This window comes from Lemur catta, chromosome 1, assembly GCF_020740605.2.
Source record: "Lemur catta isolate mLemCat1 chromosome 1, mLemCat1.pri, whole genome shotgun sequence".
NCBI lineage: Eukaryota > Metazoa > Chordata > Mammalia > Primates > Lemuridae > Lemur > Lemur catta.
In genome coordinates, this window is record NC_059128.1 from 215870619 (window position 1) to 215894465 (window position 23847).

At 40.2% G+C, this 23847-nt stretch overlaps 1 protein-coding gene across 2 annotated transcripts in view; it reads right to left on the reverse strand.

Annotated features, from left to right (window-relative positions):
• Nucleotides 1-23847, reverse strand: part of FGF12 (fibroblast growth factor 12) — a 514517-nt gene that overhangs the window by 223055 nt on the left and 267615 nt on the right. The window contains exon 1 of one of the 2 annotated variants that reach the window (XM_045539942.1): nucleotides 3646-5199. The exons of the other annotated variant lie outside the window; for it this stretch is intronic. Within the exon in view, the coding sequence (XP_045395898.1) occupies nucleotides 3646-3844 (199 nt within the window). The 5' untranslated portion in view covers nucleotides 3845-5199. Of the gene's footprint in view, nucleotides 1-3645; nucleotides 5200-23847 lie in introns of those variants that run through there. 2 annotated transcript variants of the gene reach the window in all.

A 23847-nucleotide genomic window follows, 5' to 3' on the forward strand; every position in this document is an offset into this window, starting at 1 on the left:
ATTTTGGATTCAATCATTTGTACAAGTGTTTCTATTCAAAATAAAGCAAATGTTGGACATGAATAAGCCATGTAATTCATATGGAAGTTCTAATAGCCTAGATACAGCAAATAAAGTGGTATTAACATTTAAGCAAATATTCTATGGCTCATACAGGCATTTCACACATAAACAATGACTCTAATAATTACCATAAGAATGTTCTTCTCTTCATTAGAAAGTGCACAAACAAAAATGTTCTAAAGGCTTGTTCATGGTTTAATGACCTCATCCAACTTGCCAGTACAGGGTCTCCAACATTTCATATCCAAAGAGCAACAGCCCACACAGTGCCTAAGGGACTAACTATTCCTGTGCTGTCTATAGTTCTCAATAATGCATCCTAGCTATATAGGGTGGTCATTTCTGAACTCGAACTGCCTTTTTTACCCTAAGCCATTTTCTACAAGTTACCTTTTCTACTTTAGCCTATCTCTGTTATAACTATAAAATAATGACAATAATTCTAATTCCAACCCTTATATATAATTCCATCCTTTGACAGAAGACATCTATTTCTTCTTCACACCACTTTTTTCTGTGTTGTGTTTCAAAGCAAGCAAAACAAACAAACAAACAAAAAAAGAATCTAGTTCTAGTCCCAATTTTGCCACAATCTAGCTGAGTAATCTTAGATAAACCACAAACTTGTTATGGCTCTAGGATTTCTCACCCCTAAAGGTAAGGATTTTACTGCACAATCCCAGAGTATGTTATCACATTGTGCTCCAGGGATAGTATTCACATAGCATCCATTGTGCACTGTGGCCTTGGAACTGTGTGATGTGAGATCCTGGTCTGCCACTTCCTATGTTTTTATTCCATGTTATGGTAATTTTAAAATCTAAGGCCCTTGCTATAACTTCAGGATCCCCAGTGTGTTTATAAGATATATGCCAGAAAAGGAAAGCAGAGATACTGAATGTATGGGCCGTGAAATCAGAAATACAACCGTGGCTTTTCCCGTCTAATACTTGGCTTAGCCTCACTGCCTCAGACTCACTCTCCTAGAAAGTCTGTTCAATGAAACCTGTGTTTCAGTGACAGAAATGCAGAGTGGAAATTCTTTATCAGGACAAGTTATGCCATTTCACCACTTTACCATTTGTGACTCAGTTTGTAGTTCACAATGATATGGCTTAGAGAGGCTAGTGGTTTCAAGAATAGCTCAAATATCAGGTGAACACAACATCAAAGGCCTTATAAAACACATTCCCTCAAATAGTTTTCTTTTTGGTGTTTAGCAACTTCCTGCCAATCCAGCCAAAGAATCCTCTCCCGAATTGAGATGTGGAAGGTGCTATCTCTCTATAAATAGGCTCGTCCCATGCTATGTGAATCATGGTTGCTGACAGCAAATCAACAGATTAATTATTTGGCTTTGTTAGTAAGGATAATAGCACACTATCATCTTCCCAAAAACCTTTTCCACACACCACACTCCCATTCTTCTAAGCTAAGCTTCAGAACAAACTGAAGTCTGTGGTGTACAAACACACGCATGTTGCCCTTGCATTGGGAATGTTTTAGCAGGTCTTGCCATCTCTCTGCCTAATTGTCACTGTGACACTTTAGCTAAAGCAAGTCACTAGTCAGGATGTTCCCTAAGATGAACACTAACTAGATGAAGAGGAGAAGAAGATAACATGAACACTGAAGAAGAACATAAACTCAGAAATCCTCTCTAATTCTCTATTTTCTAATGATATACTAAGGAAAGGGTCACAGGAAGCAACCAATGTATTCCTTCCTTCCCATGCAAAATTAAGTCATGCAAATTAAGCCATGCAAAGTCAGCCATTGCTCATCTCCAAATCAACCAAGATCAGGTGAGTTTATCTCATGCATTCACAAATATAATCCATCCATCATTCTTACTCCTTTGTTTTTAGCTGAGAGGGTTGGGTAGGATTAACTCAAAAACATAATCATATAATTACCCCAAGTGGACTCAAGAACATACTTTAGAGACTGAGATATAACAGTCATATTGAGTTCAGAGCCTTAAAGTTCCCTGTAGACCACATAAGCCCCAAGAGAAGAAGGCCTCCAAATAAATGATCCCTGCACAACAAAACAAGTGATTTTATTTTCCCCCAATATGAATTATTTACTTTGCAGACATAATTCTAGTTTTATAAAATGAACAGGCTACATTAATTGGATGTAAAATAACAGAGACTTTAATAGCTCCTACCTTGGGATCATAATTATTTTTGTTTACTCCTGAAATCTACTACTTTATCATCATCACAAATAAGAAAATGTGCCTAGTATAAAGTGGACAATGTCATGATAAACCAAGGGAAAATGAAATGGGATGGCTTCTTCCAAGGCTTAATCCCAAATTTCTAAACTAATTGTGTGTGCCACTTGCCCAGACTTCCCAAGTGTTTTCCTTACCCCAATGAACCTAGCCCATATGCCTCATTCCTGGAAACCAAAAGAACACCACAGAGTTGTAAAGAGACAAACTAGTCAACTAGTTTGCACTAGTCACTGGTTTACACAGAGCAGGCTTCCTTTCTAGATCATATTTCCCTTCACTTGCCCACAGTAAGGGTCCAATATCTGCAGATTGCAAATGAGCCTGAGGCCACAACCCAGAGGATCAACAGTGTAATGGAAGCACAGATCTTTCTGCAATTCTGTTTTCATTCTCTCAAGCTGGGACACTGGCCTGGCTTGAGCTGGGAATCATCACACTGAAATTCAAGGTATCCAATTTCCCTTGGTAAACAGAGACATATCAAAAAGCAATCATTTGAGTTTAAGCCCTCAGAAGAGAATTAGTTTCAGAAAGGCCATGCCATGAAAATCTCTAATGAGTCTAAAGTTTTCTTTATACACCCTGAGGCCAAACTGTGGAAACTATCTTGTTCCCTAAATGTCCCAAAAGTAAGTATGAGTGTGCAAAGAACGGTAATAGGACAGAAAAGTTAATGAGCAGAGTCCTTGGAAACCATGAGAATAAATGGAATAAAAGAATAGGAAAAGGAGATCTAGGTAAAAGGAAGTGAAAGGGCATGTGGAAAGTGGAAAGGTGAGAAATTGATTGGGATGTCTGAAAGATGCAATACCATGTGTTGCTGGAAGAAGAGTTAGAAAAAGAGAACAAATTTAAGTTCATCTGGCGTCTACTAAGTGTCTATCACGGATCACAAGGGATATAGGGAAAGCTTTATTTATCTTTAGGTCCTCAGTGGGCAGTACAAGTACTTTTACACTATAGATGGATGGATGGGAGGGAGAGAGAGAGGAAGGGAGAGAAAGAAAAGAGAATGAATGAATGAACGAACGAATGAGGTGGTCACTGCCCTCAAGGACTCTACAGGCTATTTTGGACTAGGTGCATCTACACATGTAACTCTCTGGTCCTAGTCAAACCCTAAATTGAACAAAGTAGAAAGTGCTTTCCTGAACATGGGACAAGAAGCTATTAACTGATAGGGTGGTTGAAAGAGATGTCTGAAAAGGAAAGGAGAAGAGGGGCCAGAATGGAAGAAAGGGATCCTGGTTCCCTTCCATGAGCGTTCTCAGGTGCTTTGAGGAAGGGTAGAGAGGGCGCCGGCCTCTGGGGAGCCCACTCTCTGGGCTTCTACTGACCTGGTCTCCTCCTCACCGGCCTCTTGCGGCCGCTGCAGAAGCGCACTTTGCTGAACACCCCGAGGACGTGCCTCTCGCACAGGGAGCGCCCGTCTTTGCTGGGGCTGGAGCGGCGCTTGGAGGCCGACACCCGGTCGCTGTTGGACTCCCTCGCTTGCCGCTTCTGCCGGATCAAGGAGCTGGCTATCGCCGCAGCCATAGCTGCTCAACGCGGGCCCGGCCCCGGGCTCTACTGCGCTCTCGGAATCGCGCTCCTCCGGGGCGAGGGCAGGACCTCGGCAGCCGGGAGGGACAGAACAGGCGCGGGTAGGCAGTGCTAATATTTGAGGAGGCTGCAGTACCGAAAACCCGGCACCCACAAGGTTAGTCAAAGTCTGGGCAGTGGAGACAAAAATGTGAGAAGATCCAGATGTAAACTTCCCCAACCTCTGGCAGCGGGGGCGGGGCGGTCCCAGGCCTTCCTGCGAAGTAGACGTTTGCTCCCCAAACTTGCACCCCAAGGGGATCCGCGTCCAAGGGGCAGTGGGGAGTTTAATCACACTGCGTTCGGGGTACCAAGTGGAAGGGAACGAAGGATGTCCAAAATAACAAGCCGTGCCCCTGTTGGAGAGGCGCAAGCGTTGTAAGATGTCCAAAGTATATCTACACATACATACATATAAAACCCGTTTACAAAGCAGAGTCTGGACCGAGACGGGTAGAGCTACCCCGGTAGAAAATACTAAAAAGTGAATAAAACGTTCCTTTAGAAAACAAGCCACCAACCGCAAGAGAGAAGGAGAGGAAGGCAGCAATTTAACTCCCTGCGGCCCGCGGTTCTGGAGATTAGGAGGTCCGTCCCGGCTGGGTGAGGTCTACGGAAGGCATCGCGCCGGCTGCGGTTTTCCAGGGGCCGGCCACCCGAGTTCTGGAATTCCGAGGCGCCAAGTGGGAGCGGTTACCCGGAGTCTGGGCAGGGGCGCGGGGTGGGGGCAGAGGTTCCCAGGGGCGGTGAGCGCGGCTCTGGGCCAGCAGCACTGCAAAGAGAGCGGGAGGCGAGGGAGGGGGAAGGGAAGGAGGGAGGAGGGAGATCCTCGAGGGCCAAGCACCCCTCGGGGAGAAACCCGCGGGAGGCGGTCTGCGGGGTCCCAGGAGCGGGCGCTCTTTCTCTTTCCGCTTGCTTTCCGGCACGAGACGGGCACAGTTGGTGATTATTTAGGGAATCCTAAATCTGGAATGACTCAGTAGTTTAAATAAGCCCCCTCAAAAGGCAGCGATGCCGAAGGTGTCCTCTCCAGCTCGGCGCCCACACGCCTTTAACTGGAGCTCCCCGCCATGGTCCGCCGGGGGCCGCCGCACCGAGCCGGTCTCCGCACAGGCTCAGAGGCAGCGCGGGGAGGGAGGGAGGCAGGGGGCGCCCTGGCGGGCTCCGGATCAGGTCATCGCCGCGCTGCCCGGGCCCCCCAGGATCGCGCGCCCCGGCAGTCGGCACCTCACAGGCAGCAGATCAGATGGGGATTACCCGCCGGACGCGAGGCCGATCACTCAGTCCCGCGCCGCCCATCCCGGCGGAGGAAGGAAATGACCCGCGCGCTGCGAACACCCGCGCGTCCGCTCGGGTGGGGCGGGGGCTGGCTGAGGGCGACGTCGACTCGCGGCGGCTGCGGCTCCGGGCCGGAGCTGCCCACCACGGTCTGGCGCCGGGGACGCAGGCGGGGCCCCGAGGCCCCCGGGACGACGGCGGGAGGCGGCAGAGCGCGCAACCCAGGCCCTTGGGGCCAAACGCGGACTCAGGGACCAGGGCCAGGAGGCAGGTGCGAGCGGCCGCCAACTCGCCCAACTTGCTGCGCGGGTGGCCGCTCAGAGCCGCGGCCGTGCCGGGCGCCCCCCGCCGCCGAGCCGCCGCCTCCCCGGGCCCGGGAGGGGGCGCTCAGGGCGGAGTCCCATTCATGGGCTGAGGCTCTGCGCGCGCCGAACCGCACCGGCTCCCGGGAGCCGCCGCCGCCCCGCCGGCTCGCTCGGCTAGAGTGCCAGCTCCGCAGGAAACTCCTGGCAGGGGCGAGAGCCACCGAGACGGTGGGTGGGACGGAGAGCCGGCGGCAGCCAGGGTCTCTCCCACACCGTTTGGCGACCCGCGGGAGAGCGGAAGAGCGCCCAGGTGGGGCCGAGCTCCTGGCGCGCACGGAAGCGCAGCGCGCTCTGGTCCTGCTCCGTTTTCTCGCGCCCTCTGTTCCCAGACTCCCTTCTTTCCTACCTCCCTCCCGTCACTCCCCACCCCCCCATTCTGTCTCTCCCCTTTTCTCCTCTCTACGCAATCCTACGTGATTGAGGTTTGGATGAAAAATTCTCAGAGGCAGACTGAGGGAACTGCAGCTCGGGTCTGCACTATCCCGTCCCTCCCACAAGAGAAACAACCACAGGCAGGTTGAAGGACCCTGAATGCACAAAGAAGGGTTTGGGGGAGAGGGGAGCTAAGAGAGTGCAGTCCATCTTCTCTCCAGTAAGCATGAATAGCACGTAAAATTCTCTGAGAAAGAAGGAATTGGACACTGGAAAAAGTAACAATGGCCTCTTGGGCCCTCATGATGGTCTCCACCTTCAGCTCATTTTGGAACAGGAAAAAGTGTTTCCTCCTCCTTGGTACCCAGGTTTCTTGGTTCTGTCTGGAAAGCTGCAAAGCAAACTCAATCCCTAAAGAGAGGGACCAAGTGAGCAACCTACACAAAGGGTGAATGGAGGTGGGGAGAGGGAGTGACGTGTGCAAAGGCAGTCAACAACAAGCTTTACAGTGCAATCAGATCTCCAGAAGTGCTTGTGATGACAGCTGATGTTTAAGAAACTTAACAGAGGAGTCCTCCAAGTTAAAATGTAGTATGAAGGAGTAGTCACCTTCCAGTCATGCTGAAGTCTGGGAGTGGCTGTTAGCTATGCTAATAATTTCTCCTCAATATGTCTTCAAATATCCTTAATCTCTCTCCTTCCCAGTCACTTCGCTAAGCATCCAGGGCAGTGCCAAAGGATTAAAAATGTACGATTTCCAAGCATATACAGGTGTATGTTGGAAACATCCCCAATAAAGGACAATGAAAATGCAGGCCCTGGAAGCTACTGAAAATGGATGTAGGGCCCACAGGGTCCCCAGGAGCTCTATAGATGTGGGCACAAACATGTAGGCCCAGCTGAGATTCACCGGCAATGAAAAAGATTGATATCTGTGGGGATGGTTAGACCAAGTACTGAGTTTTGGTCTAACAACCCTACTATGCCTGGGGGCCTGGACCTTCCAGGATGCCATCTGGGCAAAGCAAAGGCTGGCTGGCAGATAGTGGCTCATGGGACAGCCAGCTGGGATGAGGATTAATAGGCAAGACACCCTGAGGAAGGGAGGGATCCCAGCTGTCAATGGGAGTACACATCCTCTGCAGCAGTTTAGTGTGGCTGAATGGGGACAGTAGACTCATCCGTGGGACTCTAACAAGACAGGTGAAAAAGATATACACACACATCTCTTGTCCAAAAATGAAGCTGAATGCATTTTCAAAAATGCATCTGGACAGGGCAAGGGACATTACTTAAAATCAATTTGGTAACAATGTCAATTAGGAAAATGTTCACATTCCACAAATAAAATTATTTTCCTTCCTTGGTCACCGAAAGACTTGTCTAATTCTTGAGGAAGGCAAGCACAGATAGTACTGGCTGGCTTTGGGGGGCTCCCTGCCTTTTGCAATTAAACACCCAAACAGAAAAAGATTAGCTAAGGGGAGTACCCAGAGAATTAGGCAACAGGGGGGTATATAACGAGGCCTTGAGGAAATTATTGCTAACCTTGGAGTCTTTTTTTATCCTCAAAATGGGCATAATCATTCTCATCTACCTCACAGAACTGAATATGTATGTGTAGGCATTTTTGAAAATGAAAATACCAAATGAATAAAGAAACGATGACAGTGTTTCTTCACCTGAAATGCTTGTTTAAAATGTGTCAGATTCCTGATGCTCTCTCAAAGCGTGAAGCAGAAATCTGTATGGGTAGAGCCCAAGAATCTGAATTCTTAACAAGTTTCCAGGTGTCACAGTTTGAGAGTTTAATATGTGTTTGTAATGTAGACTATACTAGAAGAGAGAACTAAACTCAGATTCTCAAAATCTGGCATGTTTCCCCAGAATTGCAGTCCTGTACCCCCCAAAAAGGCCTGGAAAGAGGATATGTATTCTTTAATCTTTGTGTCACTGATTTTTTTTCCTACAGGTTTATGAGAAATGAAGATGTTTTGATGCAGAAGGTAACTAATATAGAGGCATAGGAGAGAAGAAAGTGATGAGAAAAGTTGAAAAACCAGGTAACAGTTGCTGTTTGAAGTTCTCCACTCTGTCTTGATATGACTACATCAAGTTAGGCATTTAAAGAAGAGAACAAAAACAATCAATGCCAGCTTCCTGAAAGCAACATTATTTCTGTCTTTAGATCTCTATTAAAAGAATGTGGTGTTTTGCATTTGATCACACAACAAAGACTTTACTTTTTCCTTGCACTCAGGCTGCTGTTGTCAGAGTGCTTTTTAGCTGTTTAGCCCAAGTCCTCAGCAGCATCATTTACTATGTTTCACCAGTGAGAAGAGGTAAGTATAGAGAAATTTAAACTATCCCGGACCTAAGTACATGGCTATTGAGCTCAGAAGCAATACTTAAATTATTTTTATGCCTAGAAATCCATAACTTTCCTACCAAGGTCACTAAATCTCATAAATCTTCCTCCAAGTTTGCTAGAACATTTCCAACATCTTTGCATTTTGGGATCAGGAAAGAAATTAAATAAGCCTACTGATAACTGGTGATTTAGATTAAACTGCCAGGTATTTTAAAGGGTGATATACTCAGGGATATCAATACCTTGATTTTTATGCTATCTTTCTTTAAAAAAACTTAAGAAATTCCTTTTTAAATTCTGAAGACATCATGAGTGGAAGAAGTTTTAATTACTTTGGAGAAAGCTACCAGATGCACATTGAAAGGATAATTATGTAGTTATATTTATATTTCTGACCTCCAGACAAACGAAGAAAACACAGTCATAATCATTTCTATATTTTAAAAGGAAGAAACATGAAGTCTCTTTTGTCTTTTGCTTATTCATGGGCCATGTCTTCCAATTCCCGAATCTAACTATTAGGATTATTTTGCATATTCATTTTAACATTGTATTGAGCATAGATTTCATCCAGGGCTCTATGTCAGTTATCAAGGGAAACTCTATACACCTCTACATTCCTCCTGCCCTCAACAAGCTTACAGTTCCTGATGTCATGATCTTATTTGGCTCTTGTTTTTTGCACCCACTAGCTGTATGCTACTGGACAAGTTATTCAACCTCTCTAAACCACATCTGCAAAATAGATAAATGACAATAGTACTAGCAGTACCTAACTAACTAGGCTCTTGCAAGGTTCAAAGATGATAATAATGTAAAGTAAGATAATGACCATTCTGTCCTTAAAATAGCTATTTAAATCAAATGTCTGCTATAAAATACAAATTTCCCAAAAACAGAAGAAAACATACCTTATGATTCATACACATCATCATTCACTCTTCGACATAATGCATTTAATGAAGGCTAAAAATTTACTCGAAATGAATGATTAACCTTGACATTATAATGGCAAACAGAATTTTCATTGCTGGAATATTGTCAATGTCCTTGTCTGTTGGGAACACAAAGAAGTCTAGCTCTGCTCATACATCATCTTGCTCTGAGATCAGGCCCCTGACTCAAAGCTTGGTGAATATGAACTCACTGGACTCTGCCACAACAAGCAGATAAACACCTTTTCTCCATGAATTTTATCCTGTACAGTGGCTGTACTTCCATTTGCTTTTCTCTGCCAGATTGTCAGTTAAAATAGGCTGACAAAAGCAATATAAACAATTACTTTCTCATAATTTGTGAATTCCTTTATGTAGCAAATTTATTCATGGTGCTTTATTCCACAGCTCAACAATTGAATTGCTACATGTTATATGTCTGTCTAGTTTTGGTCATCTTTTAAAACAGAAAAGAGAATAGATTTAAATCCTCTTTATGACACATATGAAGGGTGTTACCCTCATTGCCCAAATAGAAGAACTTTCAATGTTTTGTAGAATGTCTTCTTTGATTAAAAAAAAAAAAAAAACCTAAGACAAAACTAATGTGAGCTAATGCTAAGTGCCTTGCACACTTCTAAGTGCATTGCAACTATTGATACATTGAATCTTTACAACAACTCTATGAGGTAGGTTCTGCCATATCCCCACTTTATAAATGAAGAAACCAGGACACAGGGAGATTAAGTTGCTTAACCAAGATCACCCAGCTAAGAATGCTAGAGTGCACATTCAAACCCATGTAATTTATTTCCAGAGCTTCCCATTTATACTCTATGTTATACTTTATGTCAATAAAAACATAATACCATGGATAATTATAATCACATAATAAAGTCAATCAAATAATAATATAATAGTCATTTGTGTGGCCTTTTACTGTTTAAAAATCATCTTTCCATGTATTATCTCACTGACTCTTTAACAACCTCATAGTGAAAGTTTGGGAGATAATGCTAACTTAATCTTAGAAACTGAGACTCCAGTAAGTGACGTGATCTCCAAAGGTCCCACAATCAATGAGTGGGAATCTATGAGTTTAATCCAGGCCTTCTGACCTCAGTGTCTCCACTGCTCTAACTAAGGTCACGTAGAGGGAAAAAAATGGGGAAGTCAAGTGTGCTTTCATTGACTGGCTTTTAGCAGGGTTTCACATCTTGTGAATGACCTTAAAGAAATCATTCTTTGTTGGAATTGGGGGATACAAGTGTCCCAAATTCTCTCCCTTTGCAGCTTTTACCTTTTTCTGGGTCAGGGAGCTAAGATGGTAGTTTTGCCACTCTTGGCCATGAGAGGGTACTCTGTTCTCTTTGATTCCAAGAGTGTGGCCTTCAAACACTCTCCTTCTTAGTTCAGTAATTCAAGTTGAGCTTTATAAAAAAAAAAAAAAAAAGCATAGGGAAACTAAATCAAGACGGAAATTAAAGAAACTTATAAATAGATAAATTTACATTCCCTTCATTCCATTCCTTAAAAATGTACATTGGTTTAGCTTATACCACTTAGGAGATGGTTGGCCCTTGGTTATTTTCTTTCACAGCTGGATTGAGGATATTAGAAGACCTGTAACACCAGGTCTAATATGCCTATCATTTTAGCCCTTCTGTAATTTTCATGCCACTAATCCAGTGGTGCTACTTCCTTCTAGCAGAGAAACATGGCTAGAAGATCTCAATTAGAATGTAAAGCCCATAAGAATGGGGACATTGTCTATTTTGTTTATTTCATATCTCCGGTGCCTAAAATAGTGTTTAGCACATAGCAGATACTCAGTAAATACTTTAATAAATGAATTAATTCATCCATCCATCTACCTAACTTTTTAAGTCAAATAGGTACATATGTCATCCCAAAGTGAAGAATGGAACAATAACTCTTTGTATCAGGAAACAAGCTCAGTTAACTCAAGGGTAGCCTCCACGTTTCAAAGTTGGTTATTTTGCTTTATTGACAGTTCCTAAAATTATCTGCCTAAATTCAATCTACCTATTAAAATCTGATAGCCTGAGAGTAGCTTTCTGCTATGACCAACCACCAGCCTCCACATTTAGGCCTATATTTTCAGTTCTGATATCTCTCTCCTCTCCTCTCTCTCTTTCTCTCTGTCTCTCTCTCTGTCTCTCTCTCTCTCACACACACACACTCACATTCACAGAAGAAAAGGAGTATAGTAATAAGGCAAACAGAAAGTCACAGAAATCAGATAAAATGAGTAGCCAATTTTTAGAGTCTTAGGATATAACTAAAATGTCCTTAAAAAGGTTTGATAATCCTAACCTTCGTACTGTTACCCATCTTTACTGAGCTGCTTTATCCTCGGGCCATTCCTAGTTGCTCTCATTTCTAATTTTAGATTCCAAATTTTCAGGGAATGGATCTTGTTGAAATAGCAGTCTCTTACAACACCCAGCACATGACTGACACTCAAAATATACTATTAAAACCATAACAAATTCATATTTTTGTCCTCTGCATTCACATAGCACAAGGCACTCTGAAAATAACAGACAATTAGTGAGAGACCCCACTGAACCTGTGCTCCCAGGTATTTGATGTTGAGTAAGATTTTATTGGAAATAGCTGAAACATACAAACTGATTAGAAAAAGGGGTCAGGGGATCAAATGGCAGTTTGGACAAGGTCATTTCTGGTCCTGCGTTTTTAGAATTCCCTGAAAATAAAATGTTAAGTAGAAAAAGTATGCAATTTTGGAATAAATAATTTGTCATTGCATAAAGCTACTTAGGCTGCCTGAGCCTAAGTTTATTTGCTTGTAAAATGAGTACTACACAGGACTAAGTTAGGAAAATAATGTATTGAAAAGATAGCACTGGTGTTTGAAATGAAGAAAAGTATGAATGAGTGAATGAATAATGAACAAATGAATAAATGGATGAACAGATTAGTGGATGGATAACTAGATTGATTAAATCTAGCAATTTTCACTTAAATATCTCTAAATTAGAATTAGCATATCTCTAAATTAGCTAAGCAAAATATCTCACAATAAAAATTTAAAAAATATTTGAGGAGCTTCTTTGCAGAATACTAGGAAGACAAACAAGAAACATTCAAGAACTATAGGAAACGAAAGTAAAACTCTCAGTCATTCACTTATCATTTTTACATAAAACTGTATTCCCCTGTGCCTAATTTTACCCACTAATCCAGCACATGCAGGATGACATCCAGGGGGCATTGGTGTAGATAGCTTTATGTTTGTGTAATCTAAAGAACAAAGCAGAATAGATAGATTTATAGATAGAAAAATAGATAGAGATATAGATAGGTGTTTCAGTGTTTGGATAGCCAGAAAGGGGAAGAGTAAGAGAATTATTAATATATAAGGATATTTCTTTAAACAGTATTTGGAGCAGGAAGGAACAACATTTTTGCAACAGGATATTAGTATTTTAACCTGTATTGTTAACTAGAAGGCATCTCATGAGGTCATAAGACATTCTAGATAATGTATACATATTGTAATCAGCAAGAGACAATAAGAGATTTCTTTAAAAGTGAACTAGAAAATTATCTCCTAGTTGGTCAAATATGCAAACAGCACATCAATGGAGAAGTATGATACTTTCTTTGCATTTTGGCACTTCTTTCTCTCATCCCTAAAAAAGGCCAAGACAAGAAAATAGCCATAGATAGCCTTTAAATATGAGTAAGAGGAAGCTTTTATTATTTGCTAAGGACAAAATTCAGGAAAAGAATGTTGACTTCGTGCTAAGATAAGTGGAATTCATTACAAAAAAAATTTCTAAATATGATCTGTGTATAATATTAGAGATAGAATTTAGGGCAAGAATCTGACTTAAAATTGTTGTTCCTATAAGGACCTAGTATAATGTTTTGGATATAGTAGATACTCTGTAAACGTGTGTTGATTTAACTTTGACTTAAAAATAATAAATGTTCAGGATGAGTAAGAATTATCTCAAACTTTGCCTTAAGCAAAACATTAGACACATTTTTATTAATAGCGATATCACCTTTAGTCTCTGCTAGCATCATTTTAGTAGTGGCTATATTAAAACAAGAAATAAATGTTTGATAAATATCATGGAAATCACATGGTTTTAATCTGGGATGGGGTTTCCCTTACCCCCTTTGTACATCTAGCACAGATATTAAACTGTTTTCTGATGATGCTACCCTGATAAAACCCTAAGGTAAAACCACAACACTCTAGGGAAAGGAAAAGTTATTTCCTAAATGAATGAAAAGCCATAGTTTGAGGCCTCAGATAAGAAAGGAGGCTGAACCTAGGAAGGTGTGTTTAAAACTCAAGGACAATGGTGTGCCTTGTTCTTTGGTACCTGGATTTTGAGTAATTTGCCCATGTGTATGGTTGTTCTGAGTGTCAAGAGAAGAGATCCTCTACCACTGTGGTCCCCAAGCCCCGGACCACAGACTGGTACCAGTCTGTGGCCTGTTAGTAACCAGACTACACCGCAGGAGGTGAGTGGTGGGTGAGGGAAGCTTCATCTGTATTTACAGCTGCTCCCCTCGCTCACATCACTGCCTGAGTTCTGCCTCCCATCAGATGAGCATTAGATTCTGCATTATAGTGAGTTGTATAATTATTTTCTTATATATTGCAATGTAATAATAATAGAAATGAAGTGCACAATAAATGTGATACGCTTGAATCATCCCTAAACCATTCCCCTGCTCCAGTCCATGGAAAAATTGTCTTCCACAAAACCGGTCCCTGGTGCCAAAAAGGTTGGGGACTGCTGCTCTACCACACAGAATGAGGCCAGAAACTATACAGGAAAACAATATCATAGGGTCTCCTAAGATACTTGTCTAAAGTTGTAGACTCCAGAGAGTGAACCATATCGAATTATATAGATGTTAGTTACAAATTACTCTCCATGTTGTAATTTCCTTTGTTACACCCTGGCCTTCAGTAAAGTCTTATGTTAATATTCCTGTCCAGTCTCTCTTGTGTTGCCCGTAATTAATGGAAACGTTTTATGTCAAGGCTTAGGCCAGGAGCTACACAATCTGTAGCACCATGGAAATGACAGACATAATTAGTAGTATCTTCCAAAGTGTATCTCTGCAATGAGCTAGTTCTCACTACAGGATATTCTCTTTCATTACAAACTATGGAGGATTAACAGTTTGATTTCAGTCAAGATATCATTGGATTTTCCTCACTGATCCTTATATGATTTCAGGTAAATCTTATGCCTTTTACTTTGAACCACACAAAAATGTCAAAAAACCCTGTGTTCAAAATACAGGTTAAAAGTGTTTGAGAGAAAGGAGGATAGAATAGGAAATAGAAGGAAATTAAGATTTATTAGGCACCTTCAATGCACCAGGCATAGTACTTGGCTTTCTACAGATTATTTGACCTAATCCTCACAATAACCTTGCAAGGCCGGCATTGTCAATTCACGTTACAATGAGAAAACTGAAGGTCAGAAAGGTTAATTGTCTGAAATATATATGTGTCAGGTCCGGGTTCAAATCTCATTTAGCTCACTCCAAGTCCACAGCTCTCTTCATAAACTTTTTTAGATGATGAATCCACAAAATGAACTTAAGGGGACCATTTGTATTTCTTAAGTGTTAAAAAATAATTAAGATAACCTATAAGTTAAGGCCACTCAAAATCCAAGTCAGAGGCATCCATGCTATTTGTTCCTCAGTGATCACAGCCCCATTTAAAATACTATTTTGATAAACAGAGCCAGGGAAAGAGAAATTGAGGAAAGTGATACCTATCTTCAAGAATCTGAAGAGTTCTTTTTGGGAAAAAAAAACTAGATATCCTGTGTTTCCAGAGGCAAACTGGGACTCAGTGAAGCAGTTATGTGTAAGGAAGTGCAACCAACCCCCATGGACTAGATTGTTTCACGTAATGGAGAAATGATTTCCTCATCATCAGAGACCTTCAAGTCAAGATAGGGAACAATACCATGAGAGTTCTGGGAGCTAGATGGATATTCTATAAAATGATTACAGTCAGATTGCTGGGGGTAGAGAGTGAATCAAAATAATTATGTGCTGCATCCTAGGCAGTAAATGGGAAAACTTTTTTTCTTTTTAAAGAAAGTAAAAAAATAAGGATGAAGGAATGAGAAGCTGACTGCTGGGCGCGGGGGGACAGAGAGTAGGATGGAAGATTCAAAGATTTATTCAAGGGAAGCATATCAGGATTAACCCTGTGGAAAAAAAGCACAGGCTAAACACTTCTTTTATATGGTGTCTAATGTGTGCTGCAAAGGTTGGCACAGCTGATTAAAGAAGTCACTTCTCAACAAACAATTGAAAGGTTAAATGATAATGCTCCTGAGTTGAGGCATTTGAGAATAAGGAAAAGAAAACATATGAACCTATTAAGATGTAAGGCCAGGGTAAAAAGCCACTGGGGCTTTAGTCAAAACCACAGTGGATCCCGTGGAAGATGATCATTGACTCTGTTGGATTCCTGTGTGGGAAAGATCCATTTTGAGGAAAGGGGCCTCAAAGTAACCAAAAACTGGTGAGCTTGAAGGTGAAGACAGAGCAAAGGAAAATGGTCAGGAGGGCAAAGACAGTGTTAGGAGCCCTGTTATGGTTCCTGCACATCAGACCTTCTGTCAGGTAGCGTGTCAGGTTCATATTAGAGTATAAAAAGCAAATCCTTACTTTGGCCTGCAGTTGTAGTTGTTTGCTACAAGAGCTACCATTTCTCTTACCAATAATCCTGGAGAAATCTGGGGATTCAGTTTATGGTAGAAAGAAATAAACATTTAAATCTATCTATGTACATACTCATAGCTTGTCATATATTAATAGTATCTTCAAATTCATTTTTAGGAGGAAAAAGAAGAATCCCAATGCTGAAAAACTAAAAACAATATGAGAAACTTACTACAAACTGACAAAGAGTCTTACAAAATGATTTCCCAACTGAATGTTACAAAGCACAATGAAGGGATGGAGAGTAAATGGACGGTTGCCATATTCATGAAGTTGGGGGCTTTAAAAGGCAACCATCTCACTTCTTGCTTGACAATTTTTAATTTACTGCATACACAGTATTATCTTCAAAATTGGAGAGTAAGTATGTGTCCACTAGTAGGTGAGAAAGTTGTGTGATCATAGAAAGGCCATTTAACCTCTATGCATTAGTTCACTCTTCTATAAATTGAGAAATTGTTAATAACTGATGATCTTTATGTTTTCAGTTTTCTAATGGAAGGTTACTTTTGGAAGGGTCCTGGAACCAGGAGTGACATTCAGTTTTAGGGAGTCTAAACAACAATACAAAGAGTATATACTCTAAAGTATCCAAATATTTTCAATGTGACTGCTTACTTGAAAAAGAAAGGGCATGAGTAGCCATAGCAAAGACTGTCCTGAGAAGAAATGACTCGAATTCCCATGAAACTCACCCATTTGAAGTTGCTAAATTCTCCCAATTTTAGTTTAAACTGGGTCCCTCTACCTCTACGTAGGTAGTGGTGGTGGTGAAGGAAGAATAAGAAATATGAACTGGTCTGTTATAATTGTGAAGATGGCACAAAACAAAATAAAGCTGTTCCTGTCATAGTTGGACGTCAGAGGTTTTTGATTTTATTTTTGCTTTTAATTTTTTGCCTGAGTGCAATTTCTATATAAATAGGAAAGCTTAGATGACTGTGAATGAATGGTTTTGTAATAATTCAGATAAAAGAAAAAGATAATTGTACAGTGAGGAGAGTCAACCGGGGAAATGTATTCTAAGGGACCTGTTTCCTAGCCTAAGCTGAATTTTCATTCTGATGCTACATACTCAATATCGAATCCTGGACAAATTATTCCTTTTCTCTGGGCCTCCATTTTCTCATTCTTAAAATTAAAATTAACCAGGTGACTGCTAAGGTCTTTTTCCACTCTAAAATCCTGTGACTCTAACTATGATGCTTACCAATATCATATTTTTTATGCAAAACAAACTAGGATGGATTTCCTTTCATCTTTCAAAGTAACTTCAGAGTAGTTAACTAAAGTGAGAAGAGTGACTGGTTATCTTTCATTCCCTGGGCAATTGGCTAGATGCCCTTAGTCCCCAGAAAAACTAAACCTGACTGGTTATCTTTTACTACAAAGCATGTCTCTATAACTCTGGATGAAGGTAATAATAATTAAAGCAAACATTTTTTGAGTGCTTATTATTTACCAAGAACTGATCTAAGCACTTTATACATAACAATTTATTTTATTATCATAACAACCCTATAAAATTGGTATTATTATTATCAGCATGTAAACAGAGGAACAAGAAAGTAAGGTTAAGGTTATATAGCTATTAAACAGCATGAGTAGGACTTGAACACAGCAAGTCTGGGTCCAGCCCCTTACTAGTAAATCAGCCACCTCCCAGTGAAGTGGTACTGGTGGTAGTGGGAGAGGAAGGGTGCTAATTCTGTAGCTGGTGGTAGCTACTGTAGCTCTTCTTTTGTGTCCTATATGAAAAGATGTAGCTGGGCAGGTTGGGAAAACCTGAGGTGAAGCATGTTCTCAGCTCAGAGAGGTTGGGAGCAGGCCCATGCGTTCCTTTTTTAAATACCTGAGAATCTTCTAAATGAGCCTCAATACTGACATCCCCATGAGTTTATAATCCCAACTGAGCCCTGCAAGAGCACAGCATCTCACTTCTACTTCCTTGAAAATTGTGGGCAAGACTTAGTCCTGCTTCTGAAGCAGAATCAGTCCTAAATATGTGCCTCACTAATTTTCTTCTTTTTAGAGAGCCCCCTGTTGCATAATTTCTGTAATTAAAGTGTGAAGAATTGCTAACCAGTTCTTCCAGAGTCAGTAAAATGTGTGTGAGATTTTAAAAAAATTCTACTGGCAATATCCATAAAATGCCAACCTCTGATTTTCTTTCCAGAGTACTCAGTCTTAGGGAGCTGCTGTATACGTATGTATCAACTTAACACAGCATTAAGTCGTAAACTCTAGGGTTTTGCATTTTAATGTGTAACTGCTATTAGCTTATTGAGAGAGCCTGAGCAAACAGCTTAACTGTTTTGTTCCTTAGATCATTTGGAAAATTAATATAGTAGATTTCATGGCAAAGATTTAGATATTGAATCACCAAACACAAGAACTGGAATGGAGAGAACTTTAAGAATCATTGAGGCCAATGCCCTCATTTTAAAGATTATGAAATTGAAGACTGAGAAAGATGTGGCATACGTTAAGTCACATAGTTCTTGGTGGCTTAAGAAGAAATACAGCTCAGGCTTCTTGATTCTAAGATCAGTGGTCTTTCTGGTATAAGGTTTAATTTTTTTATTAAAGACCATATTTTAGGCTTTGTTTAAAAAAAGGCTAACAAATAAAAACTAATAAATACAGAATGACACAGTTTATAGTGAAAGATGCTTCCCACTCAAGTCTCACAACCACCCAGTAAGGTAGTTACTTATTCTTATTAATATTATTAAATGCCTAATTCACAGTTGCATAATCAGAAGCTCAGACTGCTAAGGAAGTGATCTTAGATCACATTAGCACTCTAGTGCTGATCTTCTAAATTTGAATTATTAAAATTTTCTTCTTTGGACATTGTCTTCACCCTCCCCCTGCTTTAAATTTAAACTTTCAGATAAGATAAAATGAATTATAAAATCTTCCTAAAAGACTATTAATGCTTTGCCCAAAATGCCCCCAATTAGCATATAAGGTAGGCATTTCTTCACTGGCCACTTCCTTTCATCTGTTCATCTGACATCCATTTTCAAATAAAACAAGATTCTTTAGAACAATGGGAATTTCTCCCACTGGTTTATTGCATACAATAAAAGAGTCATAATTCTTTCTGTAATCACAGAAGTATCATCAAAATACAGAGTTCTTTGTAATGCTAATGAGAATTTTCTTCACCAAGTAGTGTTGCTTACAAAACATCTGGTGCAGCATGCCAAGAATACATGGAAGTTGAAAGGCACGACACTAACCTTGCCTCTGGATCTTCTCCACCAGGTAATTTCAACACGGGCACTGCCTTTTATACATGTATTAGATGCTGCAGCATTTGATAGTCACATAAATAATTTCTTTAATTAGTTCACCCCTTGTGCTGCTTTGGCTTCAAAGATTCAATTAAATACAAAACTTGCAATTCATTGCTGGAATATTCTAGCCTGCAAGTAATCTTTACAAACAACTATAGCCTAGGGAAAATTCAGTGAAGAAATGAATTTTCCTTTGTCTTGAATACATGCAATTTGAATCACATGCCAGGGGAAGGGAGTCTATAAACATCCATGTTTGTTCTCAGCAAACAAATCTAAATAGATAGAGAGATAGAAGTCTTGCCAATTTATTTACTTACTGCCAATAAAACTTGGTAATAGACCACATTTCTTTCATCTCTTCACCATTCTCCTTACCTTAGCATTTTACCATTTTATACATAGACATGTATGTATACATATACAGTATAGATATAAAACAAAAATATGTGTATAACAACTCACTTTGTCTTAGATGTACACATAAGCAAAGATATGTATATTTATATATATACACACACATATATATTACTCACCTTCTCACCTTGTCTTATTTGTACACATAAAAACCAAAAATGTGTGTGTGCATATATATATATATATATATACACACATATATATGTGTATATACCATACATATACATATAAACTCACCCTGCTATATATGTATGCTGTATGTGTATGTATAAAATTTTATAATGCTAAGGTAAGGAGACTAGCAAAGGTATGAAATGTCGTCTGTCACTGAGTTTGCTACTGAAGTACTTACATTCCTTTCCTTTTACATCCATCCCTCCCTCCCGCAGTCACGGGCACCTACCACATGCCAAACTGCTTAGCGCATGGACGGCACAGAGAAATGAAACATATTAAATAATTTCTCCCCTCAAAGAACTTACTGTCTAGAGGATGAGCCTGACATTTTATGTGATAACAGTCAAAATGCAACACCTGCTAATGAGAGGTGGGCGGGCTCTGTGCCCCTCTTCCCAATTGGAAGGGACCTTTGCAAGGTTTCATCAGGGAGTGACGTGAGAACTGCCGCTCAAGGATAAATGGGATGTAGCCTCTCAGAAACAAGGCTAGGAGAGCCCTTCTAAACAGAGAGAAGAGGAGAAGAAAAGCACAGAGGGGTCCAACATCAGGGTTATGTCAGGCTGTGAAGTCCTTCAGAGCAGGGACCCCATGTGTCCTACTCATTATTACATCTCATGTACCGAGCTCATGATTAATAAAACTAAATTGATCAAACAAATTAATAAATGAATGAAAAGTATTTGGAAAGTGTTGGGAGTTCACTGGGTTCAGAAAATAAGATGTGTGGAGGCACATGATAGAAACCATCTATTGCTATGGAATTTATTCCTTATCTTGAAAGCAAAAGAGAGCTATGGAAAACTTGTGAAGCTGACTGTGATACAGTTTAGTCAATAAAGTTCTTTACTATTATAACTTTTAATAAAAGTGATTGTGTTAAGTGTGGTACAACAGAATTAGTACTAATCAGATTCAATTCATTACATTAAAATTAAATAGCATTAAACTAAAATTAAATATGTTAACATTATATGGGGCTGGAAGTATCTTACTACAACTGTCTTAAATGGATATAAATAGCACATGAGACAAAGCTCCCAGAGGCAAGGTTTTAAGGTGTTACACTTACTCTCACCAACTCTCACAGCTCTTTTAAAATGCTACCGAAAAGTCCCACGTGGTCACATCTGTCTGTTTTCATAAGTAGAAAAACAGGTATCAATATCCACAGGTTCTCCCAAAGTCATGCATGACAAACAGCACAGGACCAGTTGTGTAAGACCTGGATTTGGTCCTGCTTTTGCCAGTAACTTTCTCTAAGACCCTGGACCTTTCTTCCCCGTTCTGGGCCCCAGTCCCCTCATCTATAAAAGGAGTGGGGAAATGGTGCCCTCCAGGGTCTGGTTTAGCTCTGATGGTCAGTTTCCATGCTTAGCACTGCAGAGGGCTGGAGTATATTTTGTGGAGTGATGGACCCCATAGTATCTTCTGAGGAAAAAATATTAAATCCTTTTCTTTGCTCATCTAAAAATGAACAAATAAAAATATAAAGTAAAAAATGAGGCAGGAAGCTATATTACATAGGAACACTGCATTGTGTTTAATGTTACTTTTGAAAATGTATTAGGCTTCTAATCTGGAAATGTGTTTAGCTATTCAAACAGATGTTTTATTTTATCCCAGAGAGGACCCTATTTTAGATGATGTCAATCTAGTATATGTAGTAGTATACTTTGTCAACTTCCTAAGTTATTTGAGAATTGTAAGAGATAAAAAGTGTAATACAAAAGAAAGATAGTGACACCCCAGTAACTATATTAAGAGCTAAAGAGACCATGTACACATTTACTTTTGTCCTTAGCTGTATTTGAAAAAGAAACACTTACATAAGAAGTGTCAGTATTCAAAAGAACCAAATGTCTCAAGAGTAGAAGTGTTTGATTTGTAATCAGAATCCTGATTTTAAATTTTAATTATTTAACTAAATAACTGTAGAATCTTAGGTTAATTACTAATTTATTTTCCCTCAGTTTGGTAGTGATCTTTGAAATGGAAATAAAAATGCTTACTAATATGCTTATTTTGAGGAACAAATGAGAAAATCCATTATAGTAATTACTTAGTGTGGTCTATGCCACATAGTATGTGCTGAGTCAATGGTAGCTATTTTCCTGGGGCTTTTCAGTAACAATAGAGCACTATAAGGATAGGTGAGAGTCAGTGCAACATATTTGCATGATGTACATGGTAGTGCTTAACCATAGTCTAGGTTCTTAACATAAAACACAAATGAAATGTTAAATTACCATAAGAATTTCAATCTGTAATTTGGGTTAGTTGGATAGGGCAATCTGAACTTAGTTCTAAACAAGATGGTGAGTGTTTCCTTTATTTTGGAAATAAACATAAATAGTAGTAAAGTGGTTCTCATATCATTTCATTTAGTGCCCAATATTATGTGCTTGTGGGAAGAAGTGTTAAGGAAAAAAAATTTTCAAGAGGAGATACAGAGCAGCTCTTGAAGTACATTCTCTGGTACATATCTGACAGCATCAGGGTAACTAGGACTTAGCAGCAGGGAGCAGAACCCATCTACATTATTTCCAGGAAGCAGAGAGACAGCCACTTACTGCAGCCACCTGCAGAGAAGTGGGTTTAGGGGACATGGCCTCTTCTAATGCCTGGCAGCATCTAAAAGAAATACCTCTTGATTTTGTACTTGCTTAGATCATAGTGCAGACTCAAGGCACCAAGTAACTAGCCACAGAGAATGTCTTAGAATCTCAACTGTGCTTTTCCAACCCAAACCAAAAGGTTGTTAATACAGCAGAAAGTTGAGTCAGGTGGAAAATGCTTTCCTTATTTTAGTGTTCATGCCCTTCAAGATCCTTCCCAATTGCAACTTCTCTTGTAGTCTTTTAACAGGACTCCCTTTCTCATCTGAAGGTCTAAGGCACTGTCATAGCAAAGACAACTTCCTACTTTGCATTATATTGGTTTGTGCCTCAGTCAGGTCTTGTTTCTTCTACTAGACTATGATTTCCTAGAAAGCAAGGAATCTAATTTCCTCACTTTAGGAGCAGGCATTCTAATTAAATATGTGTTGGAAGGACGGAGGGAAGGGGAAAAAGTGTTCACGTGTATGAAAATAAGAGGAATAACTTACAATGACTGAAAACAGCCACTCTGACAATGACGTTGGTTTTTGCACTTTTGGGTTGCCAAACAAATAATTCAGAGAGGCTTCCCTTTTAAAATTATAAAATAGAGTATCAGGGTTTTAGAAAAGGAGGAAAAAAAAACAGGAAAAACACTGTTTGAGATGTTTTTAATATATAAAGGATCTAAAACCTCATAGTAGGTCTTCTCTTAGCGTCTCATGATTGAGCAGTGCTTTAGGAGTTGGTATAAGGGACTCCAGCTCTGGGCATAATCCTATACTTTCCCAAACTGGTGACAATGTTAGATATTGCAACAGGAAAACACAAGAGAAAAAATTTTTAACCAACATCTGTATATTTTACAGACTAACAGAAAGAATAAGAAGGGACTTTAGCAATCTATTGTTCCAGCACTTTAACTTTAGATGAAGAATCTGAGGTTGTTCCTTTAAATGTTTCATATGCTTTGAAACCTCCCTGAGTCTGCACATGGTAACCCTCTGTCTGGAATTACTTCTTCTGTGTTTGACCCAACTCTAGTATCATCTCCTCCTTCAAACCTTCTCTGATCTTCTTAGTCAGTTTATTAATCCTCCTGAAAGACCCGTGGATCACTTTTATGTACTTTAATTTATATACTGATGTATGCTTGCTTTCCCAACTAGACCATGAATTCCTCTTGGAAAGAAACTGTGTCTTATCCTACTCACCCCAAACACCTAGCACAGTGCCCGAAAAAAAAAGTACTTCACAAATTAATATTGGATTGAAATATCCAAGTTCACTGGCAGAGATGGGGGAAGAAGATTGCGTCAGGCTCACCTCTTCATGAATCCCAAGACACTTGTGTCTTGTTTATAACAGCC